The 16,022-nt window shown below is 31.9% G+C and overlaps 3 protein-coding genes across 6 annotated transcripts in view; 1 reads left to right on the top strand and 2 right to left on the bottom strand.

The window, feature by feature from the left end:
- LOC108693059 (chondroadherin-like) overlaps window positions 1-636 on the bottom strand; it is a 2,570-nt gene extending 1,934 nt beyond the window's left edge. Inside the window, exon 1 of the mRNA XM_018201727.1 lies at window positions 177-636. Within this exon, the coding sequence (XP_018057216.1) occupies window positions 177-288 (112 nt within the window). The 5' untranslated portion in view covers window positions 289-636. The remainder of the gene's footprint in view (window positions 1-176) is intronic.
- The window catches only part of LOC108693058 (apoptosis-resistant E3 ubiquitin protein ligase 1), a 53,984-nt gene extending 44,686 nt beyond the window's left edge, over window positions 1-9,298 (top strand). For all 4 annotated transcript variants that reach the window (XM_018201722.1, XM_018201724.1, XM_018201725.1 and 1 more), the window contains 14 exons: window positions 842-998; window positions 2,456-2,661; window positions 2,916-3,115; window positions 4,635-4,872; window positions 5,354-5,523; window positions 5,601-5,781; window positions 5,869-6,080; window positions 6,181-6,447; window positions 6,536-6,611; window positions 6,686-6,975; window positions 7,064-7,189; window positions 7,361-7,549; window positions 7,622-7,884; window positions 7,962-9,298. In XM_018201722.1, the coding sequence (XP_018057211.1) occupies window positions 842-998; window positions 2,456-2,661; window positions 2,916-3,115; window positions 4,635-4,872; window positions 5,354-5,523; window positions 5,601-5,781; window positions 5,869-6,080; window positions 6,181-6,447; window positions 6,536-6,611; window positions 6,686-6,975; window positions 7,064-7,189; window positions 7,361-7,549; window positions 7,622-7,884; window positions 7,962-8,064 (2,678 nt within the window). In that variant the 3' untranslated portion in view covers window positions 8,065-9,298. The remainder of the gene's footprint in view (window positions 1-841; window positions 999-2,455; window positions 2,662-2,915; window positions 3,116-4,634; window positions 4,873-5,353; window positions 5,524-5,600; window positions 5,782-5,868; window positions 6,081-6,180; window positions 6,448-6,535; window positions 6,612-6,685; window positions 6,976-7,063; window positions 7,190-7,360; window positions 7,550-7,621; window positions 7,885-7,961) is intronic.
- Window positions 9,299-10,332: 1,034 nt separating this feature from the next.
- Window positions 10,333-16,022, bottom strand: part of LOC108693053 (protein Daple) — an 11,522-nt gene continuing 5,832 nt past the window's right edge. The window contains exons 4-6 of the mRNA XM_018201718.1: window positions 12,157-12,299; window positions 10,582-10,746; window positions 10,333-10,486 (exon numbers count right to left, since the gene is read on the bottom strand). Of these exons, the coding sequence (XP_018057207.1) occupies window positions 10,333-10,486; window positions 10,582-10,746; window positions 12,157-12,299 (462 nt within the window). The remainder of the gene's footprint in view (window positions 10,487-10,581; window positions 10,747-12,156; window positions 12,300-16,022) is intronic.

The following is a 16,022-nucleotide window of genomic DNA, read 5'->3' as shown; positions in this document are numbered from 1 at the left end:
TTTTTTTTTTTTTTTTTTTTACACTGTACTGCTGTTTGTGCAGCTTACAATTTATCTAAGAATAAAATTATCTTCCACTGTAGGTAATTGAAGCACGCGCGAGTAGCTAAACTAAACAATAAGAAAAAGAGATTCTTTGAAGAATGGGTGAGAGAAAATATTATAGAATGTCTTACCATCCTCGTGTTTACTGGTGATGCACGCCGTGATTGCGGCATCTATGAAGATAAAAACGCAGACAAGTTTGAGAAGCAAGACGCGGCACATCTTGAAACGCATTTTGCCCATAAGCGATTGTACAACTGACTGTTTTATTGAGAATAGATACAAAATAAGTGAGCAATTCCTCCATACCGAATTATCACAGCTGAATTATCACAGCTGAATTATCACGCTTCCGTTCTCTATAAGTGATACTACGCTATCGGTGAAACAATTATTATGCAAATACTTCGGATGCAGTTCATGTTCCGCTGATTGTAAAAATATATCATTAATTGACAATGGTTGTTGTTTACGTTTCAGTCGGACAACATAAAAAATCAATTTTATTTCAGAAAATGTAATCATAATTTACGCATTAAATCCTATTTATTTATATTCCATAATGCTGAAAAGTGATGATAAAAATATATGCATATTACACATGCATATTATACATATCTTATGATAAAAAAATATATCCTTTTAACTTTTCTTTTTCTGAAGGAAAGAATATGAATTCAAGAAAGTGCTCAAAAATCTTAATTTCTCGTTATTGTTATGTTTATTTGATCTTTCATCTGAGGTTAATCAATCCGTTTATTGTGCATTGCTAAACATTGTTTTCCTTTTGTGATAGGCATCTCGACTCTCGCGAGCTGCGGCGAGGTGGATGCATTACCCGAGCTACCGGCCCAAGATGAGGAACGTTTGCAACGCGCTGCGCGTCTGCTGCAGCAGAGATTGGTGCTACGTCAATGGTTGATGGATTATGGCCTACATAATTATTATCAAAAGTAAAAAAAAAAGAATAAACGTAAATATGAAAAGTCCAATAAATGTGAATGCTACTCTTTGCATACTTCATTGCATTATATTACAATTACGTAGGTAATTTAAATACAAACGAGATTTTTTTTGTGTGAATACAAATCAATGTTGATAGACGTATTTACATTGAATGAGGTGAAGTTGCTGCTTTACATAGGCAGTGTTCTGACTCACACAACATATGAGGGAGAGGGCGGGGGGGGGGACGTCCGATTTATATCCTTAAATGTCTCATTGTTGTATTTTGGACGTCCTCGGAATTTCCAATTTAGACATTATATAACGAGACATCCAGAATATGATCTTCGGATGAAGGCCTATCCCAAGGATGAAATACGGGAACATAAATAGAATATTTAAGGACATAAATCGGACGTTCGAATTTCACGTGTTGCATAGGGATGTACATAGTTCAATAATATGTTAGGTCAAAAAAGGAGATCATGGAGGTTATGGATCCTTACTTAGTAAATTTTTATACACATCTTTATTTAGAATTATATAGAATTATAAATAACATGCAAAAAGTCCCCATCGACATCGTGTTCAAAAGTTATTCACGATCAAAAGTCACGAAAATCAATTTTTCGCGAATATCGTTTCCTATTGATCGGACTGTCCATTACGGTTATTATGAAAATTGTAGAACAATTTTCTATAAAAAAATTGTTGAACAATTTTCTATAAAAAAATCCTATATATTTTTCACGTATGAACAATTGTTTTATTGTAACGTATATTACAGTACTGGCAGTGAATATCAGAATGTAATCTCTATGGTCGTTGCGATATCCAAACAAACAGTACCGACAATGGCTGTGTTCCAAAATTTACTGCCAGTACTGAAAATCTATAGTTTACGTCATATTCATTATAGATTTTTAATACTGACAGTAATATTTGACAGTAATATACAGGCAGTAAATTTTAGAACACACTCAATGAGTGCCGTTGCGCATTTGCACTTTCGATAGCATCTCTTCTCTGAATTGTGCACGCAGTTTATGCAAAATTTCGATTTTAACATTTTCATTCACAAGAGACTTATGTCTGTTTCCACCAATGTAAATTTTAATTTCGGTTCAACTTACTCTTCGTCTTTTTCTAATTTTAAAGATTAGAAAATACCTAACTATTTAGGACGTGAAAAAACGCCCCCATCTATCATTCGGTGTAATAAATACATCTACCAATATTGATTTGTATTTACATAAAAAAATCTTTATATTTAAATCATCTTCGTACGTAATTAGAAATAATTAAATCAATCGATTCCTGATATCGCATTTAGATATCTGTTAGTAGATAATTATCTTTTCTTTTCCACTTAATTTCTTTCTTCAGAAAAACTATTTATGAGCACTTACTATTCACAATATTGTTCAAAATAAAAAAATGTTAAAAAGAAGATATGCTTTGTCAGGTTGATGCAAATGGAAGTTATGTCCCTGGAGGATGTATACTGGGTAGAGGACAATGCAGCACGGACCGCTCTTGGCAAGGATTTACCACGGTGGACTCAAGCTAGGCAGACGTTACCTACTTCAAAAGAAGATTTGGAAACTCTCAAAGCGGATCTCTGGAGTGCTGTTGTAAAGAATAGCCAACACCAGGATGCTTGGACATGGGGTACGAGTTCTTTCACATTCTCCTTATTTCCGTGAAATAAAATTTTTTATCCGGAATTAGAATTTATTTTCAGCGAAAATTGAATAATTATTTACGATTAAAATAGTACACGCAAGATAACAGCATTAAAAGTCGATTCTCTATATTTTTTACACGATCTTTCATACATACATTTATTAAACGTTCTCTCTTACGAGTGATTATCAGAAGACTATTAATTTTATGCATAGAACTAATAAATAATTACTTATCAGGCGGTATGCTGATAGTTTCCGTATCGGTGGCAGGGCTGGTTACTCTGGCTGCTATGACGCAGCCCGCTTTGGCACCTGAAGCGAAACACTCTCTTTTGCAATACGTCACAGGGAAATATTTATTGCCAAGTAATTGTCGCGTTCATTTCGAGTGGGAAGAACCTCAGTTGGTCGGCGAAACGATGACTTTTACGGTCAAAGTGAGTAAAGCAATTACGCCATCAGAATCTTCTCTCGCGAATTTATTAAGATGTATCTTATGAGATTTGTTTTTTGTTCCTGCACGAAGATTGCACTAGAATTGAACTGAATTGAACTAGTGTCTAGTCTGACACTAATCTAGAACTGACAGCGTAGAGATAAGGAATAGAAAACGTTCTAGTGCAAAAATTGCATACATTATTTACATGGAAGTATTAGATTCGTGTGATGAAGATGAAAGTATTAATACAATTCCATCATTAAGAAAATTCTTAATTAAAGATAATGATAATAAAGATAATGAATTAAAGAAAATGTTTTTGTATGTAGGCTTACTATCATTTATATATTTTTATTACTCATAAACTTTTGCACTATTTGTACAAAGTCTATTTTCTGTGGCTTAACTAGTATTTGCACTGACTGCAAACCTAGTGCAGCTAATTCACTGAACTCGTGCACTGAGTTCTGTTGTATTGGAATAAAAAACAACGTCACTAACGCCATTTTGGGAACAGAAAACATTTTAATATACACTTTTTGAACTAGTGCAACCAGTGCAGTAACAGAAAAGAAATTTATGGTAGGCACCACTCCAGTATAGTGCAGCGCTTATACGCAACTGGTATAAGGTTATAGATCTGTTCTTTTTAGCTAAAGTTCTTGCACGGTTTATTTTTCTTTTTTCTTTCCACGTTGAAAAGGAAAAGCGAAAAGATGAACAGAAAGTTCAGCTAAAAAGAATAAGCCTTATGCTGGGCTATACTTAGTGCATCCAAAGGGAAAACGCTATAGGTTGCCTTTCTGTAATCAAAAATTGATAGTGTATTCTGCTCTAAATCTGAATCCGCAAAACTTTACTATCTATGTACATGGTATTTATATATATATATATATGTATAATATAGTACATTTCTATTTGAAAGATTTCATTATCAATAAAGCTAAACATATGTGTTTATTGTCTTTGAACATTGAAGAGAAATGATTTTATTTTCACTCTCGCATTGTCTATGAATAGACGACTTTTAATATATTTTAAAATATATTGTGATACAGATTTATAAGAAACAATAATTATGTATCTATACTTTATATACTAGAAGAATACATTATTATCGATATCAACATTCTAATTACAATATTTACTACATACTGAGCGAAATTGACAATGTTATTACTGCGATTGAGAGCAAAGTATAATTTTTATATATTTTCTTTTTGTAATAATTTCACCGTTATTTTTGTTAACATTGATAATGATCCAATAGGGATCGAATGTTTGTTTTTATTTGTTTATTGCTGGCAAATTAAAGTTTATATTTTAACTAAATGATATATTTATTTACTAACGTTTTCAATTTTTAATGATTTGTAATGATTAACTTCGTAGCTCTTTTCTTTTTTGTTTTTTAATTTTATTGAACCTTATTACTATTATAGTCTAAATATATGTGATAAAAGTCATAATAATTCATTTTTAGCTCATCAGTTAGATATAAGAATATTTGTTCGTAGTTTTATCAGCGCAATGGTCAGCCGTACCCAATATGTGACAAGGATAATTTGATTGTGGAGGTAACAGAGGATACACACAGAGTAGCTACATTAATAGAACTGGGAGGCACCGACCCCTTAGCTGCAAATACTGCAGTAGTAAAATTTACTGTCCGCCATGCGGGACAATATCGAATAGCTGTACTTATTGGTTCATGTCATGTTCATGGCAGCCCATTTCTTAAGAATTTTCTTCCTGGTACGTATTCGATACTGATATGTCGTAAAATAATATTCAAAATGCAACAAGCATCATATGAATCACCTGTCTCTAATGATAAAGATATGTACTGTTAAACTTTAAAGTTAAATTTTAAAATGCAAACAACAGTAAAATTTTTCAAATAGCTTTTTCACTAATTTATAATTTATTTGAATGACTAATATATCATTATACATCAGAATGTTTACATATTTCAGGATTTTTTTTCTTATTGTTAGTTTATCGATCTCCTACATGCTTCCGAAATTTTTAATTTAAATTTCAAACACTCTGTATACAAAGATATTCATCAAAAGGTGATATTCTAACAAATAATTATCTCTTTCAACATTTTGATTAAAAATTGATTCATAATTAATGGAAAAATAAACGTTAATTAGTTAAATCTGAAATGCACTGTATAAGTTATTCTTGTTAGTTACGATCGTGTCTTAAAGTATATCGTCTATACGACTAGGTCCACCAGATCCAAATAAGACAGTCTTTGTACGACAAAGTTCTACGGTCGTTTGTACAGCTGGGATAGCTCATTCGATGACAATAGAGCCACGTGACGAATATGATAATCTGTGCATATTTGGGCCTGGAGATCAGCCTACAGAAGGTTATAGTGTCAATATTATTCAGGTAAATCAGAAATTTTCGCAAAAATAAAAATTTTGATATTTATGCTTAAATCGATTGTCCAAATTTATCTTCTTTAGATTGGTAGTACAGTAGATAAAGGATCGATGATAGATTATAGTATTCAACTCGACTATGATTCTTCAAATCAAAGAATTCGTTTAAAAGTGAGCTTTCCAAAAGGCGGATGTTATCATGCAACGGTTAGCTTGGCAGGATTACAGCTGCATAATGGAGATTTTGATATCATCGTTCTCGAAAGTACGTAAAATATTTTATTTTCAAACTTAGATATTTTCCTATTTCTCTTTTTCATAATGAAGTATATTACCCTTTTCTTCTCATTAGATTCCGTCGCGAGAATGGTGCATAATAATGTAGCTTCTAAGGATCCAGATATCTGTTATGTTGCTAAGTTACTAGGCATGCAAGGAGAAAGATTTTCTAAACCAAAGAAAGTCTTCTGCTTTATCTCGCCTAAGCAACTTACAATTAAGGAATATTTATTAAAATTTATTCCCAAAAGACTCGTAACATTTAGATTATGTCCTTCGACAAAGGTATGATATAATCATCAAAAATAATTTTACATGCGCATCAATTTGCTGATTTTAATCTATTAGATTTGTGATTTCTTAGTTTTTTTATTGTAAATTGTAGTTCCATTTTGAAAATTCGACCAATCAGCACGAGGGATATTATCCTTTCTCGATAGACGACGGATGTCAACCTCCCGTTGAACTAATATCTCTGTATCGTGATATAATAGCCGCCACTTTTACTTTATTTCTCTTGAAAAACATCGGCGGTAGTGAAACATTCGCTGACAAGCAAGACTTTTTCTATCATGAAGTCCGTAAGCATCATCAGAAGCATTATCACGAAAAACTCTCCATGAAAGTGCAGCGTGATAAGCTTTTAGAATCGGTAAATGTATAAATAAATTTATGATACATATTCATGAAAACACCGCGTAAAGATGTATATTAATAATATGTTTCTTTTTTGTTAAAAGTCTATGAAAGCTACTAAAGGATTTTCTGTGAGTGATTGGTGCCGAAATTTTGAAATAATATTTCAAGGCGAACAAGGTACGTTTACGTTTAAGGAACTTTTATGAAAATTAATTTTAAGATAATTAACAAAAGTCATTGTCTCATGTTAGGCGTTGATTGGGGTGGCGTGCGACGTGAATGGTTCGAATTGATATGTGCCGCGCTATTTGATCCAGGGAATGGTTTGTTCGCGTCATTTGGGGAGTCGCAACAGGCATTAGTGCATCCAAATCCCAAACGACCATCGCAGCTTAAATTAAAGCACTATGAGTTTGCCGGACGTATCGTAGGAAAGTGTCTTTACGAGTCGGCGCTCGGCGGCTCCTATCGTCAGTTAGTACGCGCACGATTCACTAGATCATTTCTTGCACAGATTATAGGACTTAGAGTGCATTACAAGGTAACTCATTAAATTTCTTTTTTATTCTTACACAAAAAAATTAATAACAGATAAAGTATAACAGATAGCTTTATTTTTTATGGATTAGTATTTTGAACAAGATGATCCTGATTTATACTTGAGTAAAGTAAAGTATATTCTTGAGAATGACGTTGAAGAAATGGAATTGTACTTCGTTGAAGAAGAATATGATAAGGATGGACAATTGTTGAAGGTACATGTTATTACTTCTTGATATTAATCTTTGAATATTTTTGTTTCGAAATAAAATCGTTAAGACGAAGTTCTTTCCATGCATTAAGTTTAAGAATAGAATTTTATTTTATCTTTAAACTTAATACATAGCCGAAATTTAATACACAGCTATGATTAACATTTTATATAGGTGGCAGAATTAATTCCTGGTGGTAGTAAAGTCCGAGTGACTAATGATACGAAACTTCGTTATCTGGATGCACTCGCTCAGCACCGACTTGCTAGTTCCATCCGCAACGAAGTTGATCATTTTCTGCGCGGTCTTAATGAACTGATTCCCGATAATCTCTTAGGTATATTTGATGAAAATGAATTAGAGGTGAGTAAAATTAAAATATATAAAAATTTATTTATCAGAAGATAGTACTCTGCGACTTTATCTCTTTCGTAGTTGCTGTTATGCGGGACTGGCGAATATAGCGTGGCAGATTTACGCGCGCATCACATAGCTAACGGAAGTTCTCCAGAATTTCTTCGAGTACTCGATTGGTTCTGGACGGCGGTGAGCAATTTTACGCAGGAGGAGATGGCACGATTGCTCCAATTCACAACAGGTTGCTCGCAATTACCGCCTGGTGGATTTCAACAATTGAGCCCTCGTTTTCAGATTACAGCTGCACCAACGTTCGCTAATTTGCCTACAGCACATACTTGGTACGTTTTCACTTAGAAATATCATTAGAATATTCATGTTTTTTTCTTTGATCATTTGTTATTAATATTGCTTTCAGCTTTAATCAACTCTGCTTACCTGATTATGAGTGCTACGATCACTTCGAACGAGCGTTGCTGTTGGCAATCAGCGAAGGTACCGAAGGTTTCGGCATGATCTAACCGGGAAAGCCCGGAATAAGATTCAGAAGAAACTTCTAGTCTGACTAGAATTGTTGATTAAATTAATTTACGTATCCATTTTTTCCTCAATAGTTGAACCCGTTCTTGATGGGTAAAAAAAAAAGTTTTCGATAATAGATACTATTATGAGTCCTATAGTTGTCTCATAGGAACTTCTTACTCTACAAGATCAGAAATGAGAGTAACTATCGCACGTTTTTATATGTAGATATTTAGAATTTTTGGAATTACCTTTTTTCTGTTTACGCCGAAGACTATCAGGAATAATCTAATCTTCCGATACAATTTCTACTGAGACGCGGCAATGTTTTTATAAAACGGAAAATATTCAGCAAGAGCAATGTTACCTCAACATCAGAATATTATTGTATTGCTCAATATCATTGTATCGAAATTTAGCATAGTCGAATTTACGATAGATTTTGTGAACATAAAGAGAATTAAGTTAACGCGTTTTTCAAACACTGTGACAATGTAACTGAACGTCGATGTATAAAAATATACGATGCAACAAATCAAAATACATATAAATAATGTTCCTTTTGTAGTACTACTATACGTACAGAGATTGATTACATTTGATGAAGGGAATCACTGTAACAATACTGAACGTTCCGTTATTCAGTATTAATTGAAATACATTCTATCGCATAATGCAGGAAATGTATGATTTTAAAAGAACTTATAAAGAATGATGAATAATGAAGCTAATGTATTAAAGCTTTGCGCTAGTCTAGTTTCTTCATTTTCTCTCGTAATAACAACACGGCAAATACGGTATTTTTAACATCGATGATGGCGCATGTAATATAAGCTAATTAGTATATACAAAATATGATATTCTGAGACACTACGTATTACGTTATCTTATTGACGCAAAATGCTCGCAATATAATAAGCATGATAACCTAGTCATAACGAAGTAACTATGATCGTATCGCATTGGTATACGTATTTATTTAAGATGCAGTGACACGTACTTATATTAAGTAGAGAAGGAATAGTATAAAACGTAGTAATCGCCATAGCAGATTATTCGTTGCAAAATAATGAATGAATGGCCAACGATTGTAAATCGTATTACGCGCCTCGCAATAGCAAGAAACTTAACAGCCTCGCCAGATTATATACCATCAAATAATACTGACGGTAATTTATTTTTATCAGTTTATCATTACATGAAAGGAAATAAAAAGTATAGATTAAAAAAGCATATGATATCTACATTTATTCAATAAATTCCGTTAAAGTCTCCGCTTACTACGTATAGCTCCTTGGTTTCGTAATTTATGAAAAATAAAAATTTATTCTATAAATCGAAATACCACATGACATAATAAAATCGCTTATTCTGCTTACAGTATATGTAGGATATATAAAACTCTATTCCTCAAAAATTAAATATTGACTTAAAAAAATTGTATTATATTCTAAATGTAGTACGAAGTGCTGATGTTTATCTCTCTACTGTCTTGCGAGCGTTTATCCTTGCCAGTGGATCATAAAATACTCTCCTCTTTCGACCTAAGTCATTTGCACCAAACGGACAGTATTTCAATTCGGCTTCACCCGATTAAAATCAGCTTATGTCCCGGAAAATTGTGATCACGCTTAAGTTTCTTAATCTGCGAGAGATACTGATATAATAATGTTATTCTTATTTCAATTCTATTTTCATTTCTATTTTCCTAATCGAATCTTTATACCGAGGATAAATGAAATTATTAAACCTCAGCGAAATTCTGTGTTAATCTCTGCTTTAGTCAATGAAATGTTACAACTAATTTAATCTAAGGCCAATATCACATTTGATATTTCATGTGTCGATAAATTTTCTAAGACAGCTGTCAGACAAGCTGTAAGACAAAATGATCCGAGAACTTCTCCTGCAGCCAATTAATCAACAAACTTGAAAAGCTCGTACAACATGAAATATCGGCCTAAAATACTCAGTACGTATGTTCAAAATTAGAATATAAAGAGCCTGGTACATAAAAATAAGACGTAAGACTTAAATAATAAAGAAAACAACACGTTAGATTCGCTATTACTCACGTTACAATGTTACGTCTTACAGTCTGTATTGTGATTGATCGATTATTGCTTAAGTCTTATATTTTAAATTTTTCTATGTCCCATAGCTTTAAGACAGCTTATCATCGATATAATAACGCGGAACAAGGATAAAGTCTTGCGTTCTCTCAATTGTTGCAAATTGGAAATTATAAGCTGTGATAAACTACCTACCTACGGCAGCAATGGCAGAGTAGCACTGGATAAAAACGCGAAAGTTCGTAGAATAGATACACGCATGATACTCCCCGCGATCTGCAATATGCGACTCCAGCTACCCTCTTGAGATTGTCGCAGCAATCGCTCTCTCAGTTCATTTAATTCCATCCTAATGGATTTCAATGATACAAAAGTATCTCGTGGTGCCTATTTAATTTCAGAAATAGGGCAATTTCTTTTTTTTTTTTCTTTTCAGTAACTTACATTTGTGAATGATATTCCATTTCAACGCGATGGAGCTCAACTTCTCGATCAGCTAACTGACTCTCCAGAGAAATCGTGCGTAAACTCAAAGTCTTCACATTATCCTCGCTAGCTTTCAAATATTTTTCTAATCTCTGTGTCTCGGCCATCGCGATTTGCAGTTCCCTAATTATACAAACATTATTTCTAAGATAAACGATACTCCTGCATTTCAAATTAGAGATGCATCGGATATCCGAAAAATATCCAATATCTGGCACTTTTTTACTATCCTATTGGATAGTCAGATATCATTAGTATCCGGGAATATATCCGGTTGAAATTTTATATTTAAAGAAATTTTATATTTACATCATGATGCAGACTTCTGTTCTTTTCGGCTGAACTTTGTACATAATTCTTTCTTCTTTTTCTTTTCACATTGAAGATATAAAAAAAGATAAATTATGCAAAAAGCTAAGGCTGCATTCGAGAAGCAATATCAACAGTATCATGTCATTCTATTTTTATCATTCATTAGATGTAAAATAAGAATAGGATACAGAACGTGTTCCGAATTACATGAAGCACTACAACGAAACTTGATGCATTATTTGTCCTTGTCGTTCATTAAATAATAAAAAAGAATAAAACTTTACATATTATTTTACAAAAAGGACTCAGAGATAATTGAAAAACGCTGATATTATCGACAAGTGATATAAATTTGCGATTATTAACATAAATATTTGGATAATATCATAACATTCAACAAATATCATTATTGATTTTTTATTATATAGTGTATTATAAGTGTTTTATAAATCTATAACATATGCATATTTGTAATGCTATATCTTATATAGGGTATCCCGTAAATTTTGCCAAGCGCTTTTGTATAGATAGAGCGAACTAAACTGAGTCGAAAAGTCTTCTATCATTTCGCAATAGTTAACAAGATTAATTACTAAAAATTGCTAAATATTGGTTTTCAATAATTTTTTATTCAAATATTATCAACTTTACAAAAAAACTGCAAGAGACAAATCATTTATTTTCTTCTCATAGAACTCTAAGAATTTTTTAAGAATTTTTTATCAACTTTTTAGCACTGTGTTTTCTTATTTTTACCAACATAAGAAAATATGGTATTAAAAAAATTTTGAAAAAATTTTGAAAAAATTCTTCGAATTTTATGAGAAAAAAATAAATAATTTTTATCTCCGCTCTATATACAAAAGCGCTTGGCAAAAATTTACAGGATACCCTGTATATTGCTGCAAAATTTTTTTCTCTACAGTTATCATTTCTATTGATAATCAAACTCGGATGATAACATTAAAAACATAATTATTATCATTATTTTTCCCTTATAATCCCTTTTCCTTTTTGCTCCCTTTTTTCTTTTTTTATTCAGTCTTTTTTTTAAATGTCCTGGAATCCGATAGGATATCCGGAAAATATCGGATATCCGACTCGAAAAATTGTCTTCCCGGATATCCGATGTTACATTGCTTTCGGATATCCGATATCTGATAATTTTATGATCCAGTGCATCCCTATTTCAATTTTGATTTGAACAACCCAAGTATATACCTAGAGGTACACTGAAGTTGTTCCTGCGCAGACTCAGCGAGAGATACCTGTGCCACTAATTGTAACTGTAACTCTTCGATAGCAGATTCCGCTTTTTCCGCTCTGGCATCACGTTCTGTTACCAGTATCTCGCTGGCTGATATCTAAACAAATATACTGATCATAATAGCTTCATATAGCATATATCCTTGTTATAATCTACATTTATAAAATAAAACTCCTATAAAATTTATTATAAATATATCTCAGTAAAAATTTTTTTATATATAATTATATCACTCTATATAAAATTATGTAAAATATATATAATTATGTATAATCCATTATATAATTATATATCATTTTATATAATACTGTCTAACTCATATACATATAATTATAAATTCCTCATAATGTGTATTTATATAAATATGAATAACGATTCATATATATTTTCATACATATTGTCATACACTCACCCGCAAAAAAATGGGCCACTAAGTTTTAGCACAAATTTTTAATATATTCGAGTAGTGATATTTAAGATTTCTCAGGCAGATTTTTCGTAGAATTTTTCGCTTTATAATACATATATAAACATCTTTCACGTTATTGTATAGGAATTTACGATACGAATACACAATTCATAAATAATTATGTATTTATGCTAATTGCATATTTCTGCGATATTCCACGATTTCGTGTAGATAAAAGTTAATAGGGCAAGTGGTATTGATCCTTCTTCCTAGTACGGAAGGAGTATTACATGATATTGAGTCACCCAACGCGAAAGGTGTGACTCATTCGTAATCTATATTTCTTTCGTCGTGCATTGACCTGACGCTGCCTCACATGTAAATTCTGAGATCTTAAAAAATAGTGACGGACACTTGCAGTAGCCTAGCTAAATTAATGAATTGGCAGCATGTATTAATTCATATCAATAAAAATTTCCATCTTATACTCTTTTAAATAATGACTTTAGTCTGACTTTAGTCTAAAGAAACGAGATGCTCAAAACGGTAATATTTTTTTTTTATTTAAAAAACGTAATCTTATTTAAGAATCTATTTCTTCAACAGAAAAATCTATTAATAATTAAATTAATAATTAAATTACTATTAAAAATTCGCAGGATATTGATTCAACTACATCCCGCTATCGTTTAAACAAATCGCGAGCAGTATACGTCTTTGCTGATAGAGGGCCGCGACATAGAGCATTTACTCGAGAATCATCTGGGAGAAAATATGAGCGTAGTGTTTCGCATGTAAAGAAAAACCCATGGCACATACAAAATACACGTAAGATAGTAAGACGTAAGCAGTAAGGAAATCGTAAAGCTAGTCATACTTATGGTCGACCGAATTGAGCAACGCGATTGGTCGAAAACTTTACTATTACTTTACTATTACGGAAAGTATGTATGACAGTTTTACATTGGATTCGCTATTGGTCTTACGGTCTCTTCTGATTGGCCAATTTGGCCTTACTGCTTTACGTTTTTCTATGTACCGGATTAAAACTCTAAAATTAGTCTCCAAAGTGGAAGTGTGAAGTGTTTTTCAAAACAAAATTTTGTTTAAAAATTGATGGACCGGACACCAGACTTGAATTTCTAGAAAAATTAAAATTTTGCAGAGTATGGAATATTCTCGGAATATATAATGATATATAATGGAATTTTTAACCGGTATTTGAATGTTGCTTTTATATTCCGTAAATGTTCCGGAATACTCTTGGAGTGTTTTTTAAGAAATACTTTTGATGAATATTTTAGGAATATTTAGCGTTAGCTGGTAATTTTTATTTGCATTAAGATGTGTTAAGTAATTAGAAAAGACATTCCTTATATTCTTATATTTTGGGCTGCGTTCGAAAAACGTTATGCGAGGATGTGATGCACTTACCGCTGCAAATACTGTTAACCAATCAAAAAAAAATTTACAAATTGACCAATCAAAGAATACTTTAAAGCATTTGCAGCGTGAAATGGATCGCATCCTGAGTGCTTTGTTTTATTCTTATTGTTCATCCAATATTAAACAAAGATAAGATGATACACGGGGGCACCCGAATAATGACAACGTCTGTTAGTCAAACAAAATTAAATTCTGATTGATTGCTTCGATTGGAATCCCACTACCGTCGCAATAAAACACCGTATTATTCTCTTTACATCATAGAGATATCTAATTTCCAAAGGGAAGGGTGAAAAATGAAGAAAGAATGATCAATTGATTCATGGAATACGAAAGCAGTATGCGTAAAGATCGCGCGTGGGAGAGCTTACCCCTAAGAAAGAGGAGAAGGGAGTTACAACTTTATGTCTCGGACGGGGGTAACAATGACTCATCGAACATCAAATCAATTTTTTATCATCACTGCACGATTGGCGAACGCCTATAGAGCTGTTTACGTGCGCACGGGTCAGGAATCATGAGCTATATGGCTCTGAATATTGCTTAAAGATTAGAATTACTGATTCAGAAGAATTGCAAAATTGCAAGAAATTATGATTTCCTTTGAGACATTTTTGTAAAAGAAAACTTAACTTAGAATTAACTGAAGAATCCTAAATTATAAAAAAATATGGATTCCAAAGGAAAGGAGGGGACAAGAGAGAGCATTTGTGTTCTCTTGAGTGACAATTTCTAATATAATTTCTCTTTCTCACTTATTTATCTTATCGTAGTAAGGAAGCTTTTAATATCAAAAGATGCATACAATTATCCGGTAAAAAATTTTTCATACATAATTAAATATATCTAAGAATACAGTCAACGCGAGGATACTGTAAACGCTTTGAAGCGTTTTTTAATTGGTCAGTTTATAAAATTCTTTCTTCTAATTGATCCATCAAATGCACTTTAAAGCGCTTGTTGCGAAACTTTGATCACAGCCTAAATTTATGTACAATTATACAAGACTATACATATATAAAATGTGTTCATATACATATAATAATACATAATTATATATAATTATAAATAATTACATTTTATACTACTACATATACTTTATTATATATACTACTATAAAAACTATAAGGCACAATAGAAAGAACAAGGAATTAGGAAAGGATAAAGAATACACGGTTTCTGAAAGGTTGAAATCATTATTCTTAATTCCTTATTCCTGTTATTGTGCGCAGCCCCTAAACAATCTAAAAAAAAGATTTATTGCTAAAATATCATTGATTAGCATCATATTTCAAAATTTCAAAAATCATTATATTGTCACACGACAATATAATGATCAAAAAATTTTAAAAATAGCCCGAAGCACACTCGAAAAGAGTTTAGGAATTTCTAGGAGATACATAACTATATCCTGAAAATAAAAATCAAAGCATAAATCGGAATTAGAGAGAAGCGTAAACGAAATGATTCGTAGAAGGCGAAAATTGAAACAATGAAATGTAAAAAAGTATTTATGCTTCTTTTACATTTTGATGTTTCAATTTTCGCCTCCTAGAAGATTCGTTTATGCTTCTCTCCCATTACATTCGACTTACGCTCTTCTTATTTCCATCAGAGTAATTATATATGACAAACTATATGGATAGGTGTCTTATACAGTAGAATGTATAAAGAGTACTGCGACGGCGAAATATCTTGAGAACCAAGTATTTTAAAAATGTTTCAGATAAAAGTTGTAAGAGGTTTCAACAGATCTCTCAAATACACGAGAAGTGCCATTTGACGATCAAAATTGAATTAATACATATACTTTTTACATATTCTTTTTAAATATAATTTATTTCAAAAATATGATTGCGCACAATATTCGGACTTTCAACACAATCCATCTGAAATATTAATAATCCTTCCAAATTTACATCTTAAAAATTTGTAAAAAATATTCCATTCTTATTGCAAAAAATA

Source organism: Atta colombica, unplaced genomic scaffold (genome assembly GCF_001594045.1).
Source record: "Atta colombica isolate Treedump-2 unplaced genomic scaffold, Acol1.0 scaffold87, whole genome shotgun sequence".
NCBI classification, from domain to species: domain Eukaryota; kingdom Metazoa; phylum Arthropoda; class Insecta; order Hymenoptera; family Formicidae; genus Atta; species Atta colombica.
The sequence above is the reverse complement of the archived record's forward strand: the minus strand, read 5'-3'. Positions and strand labels throughout refer to the sequence as shown.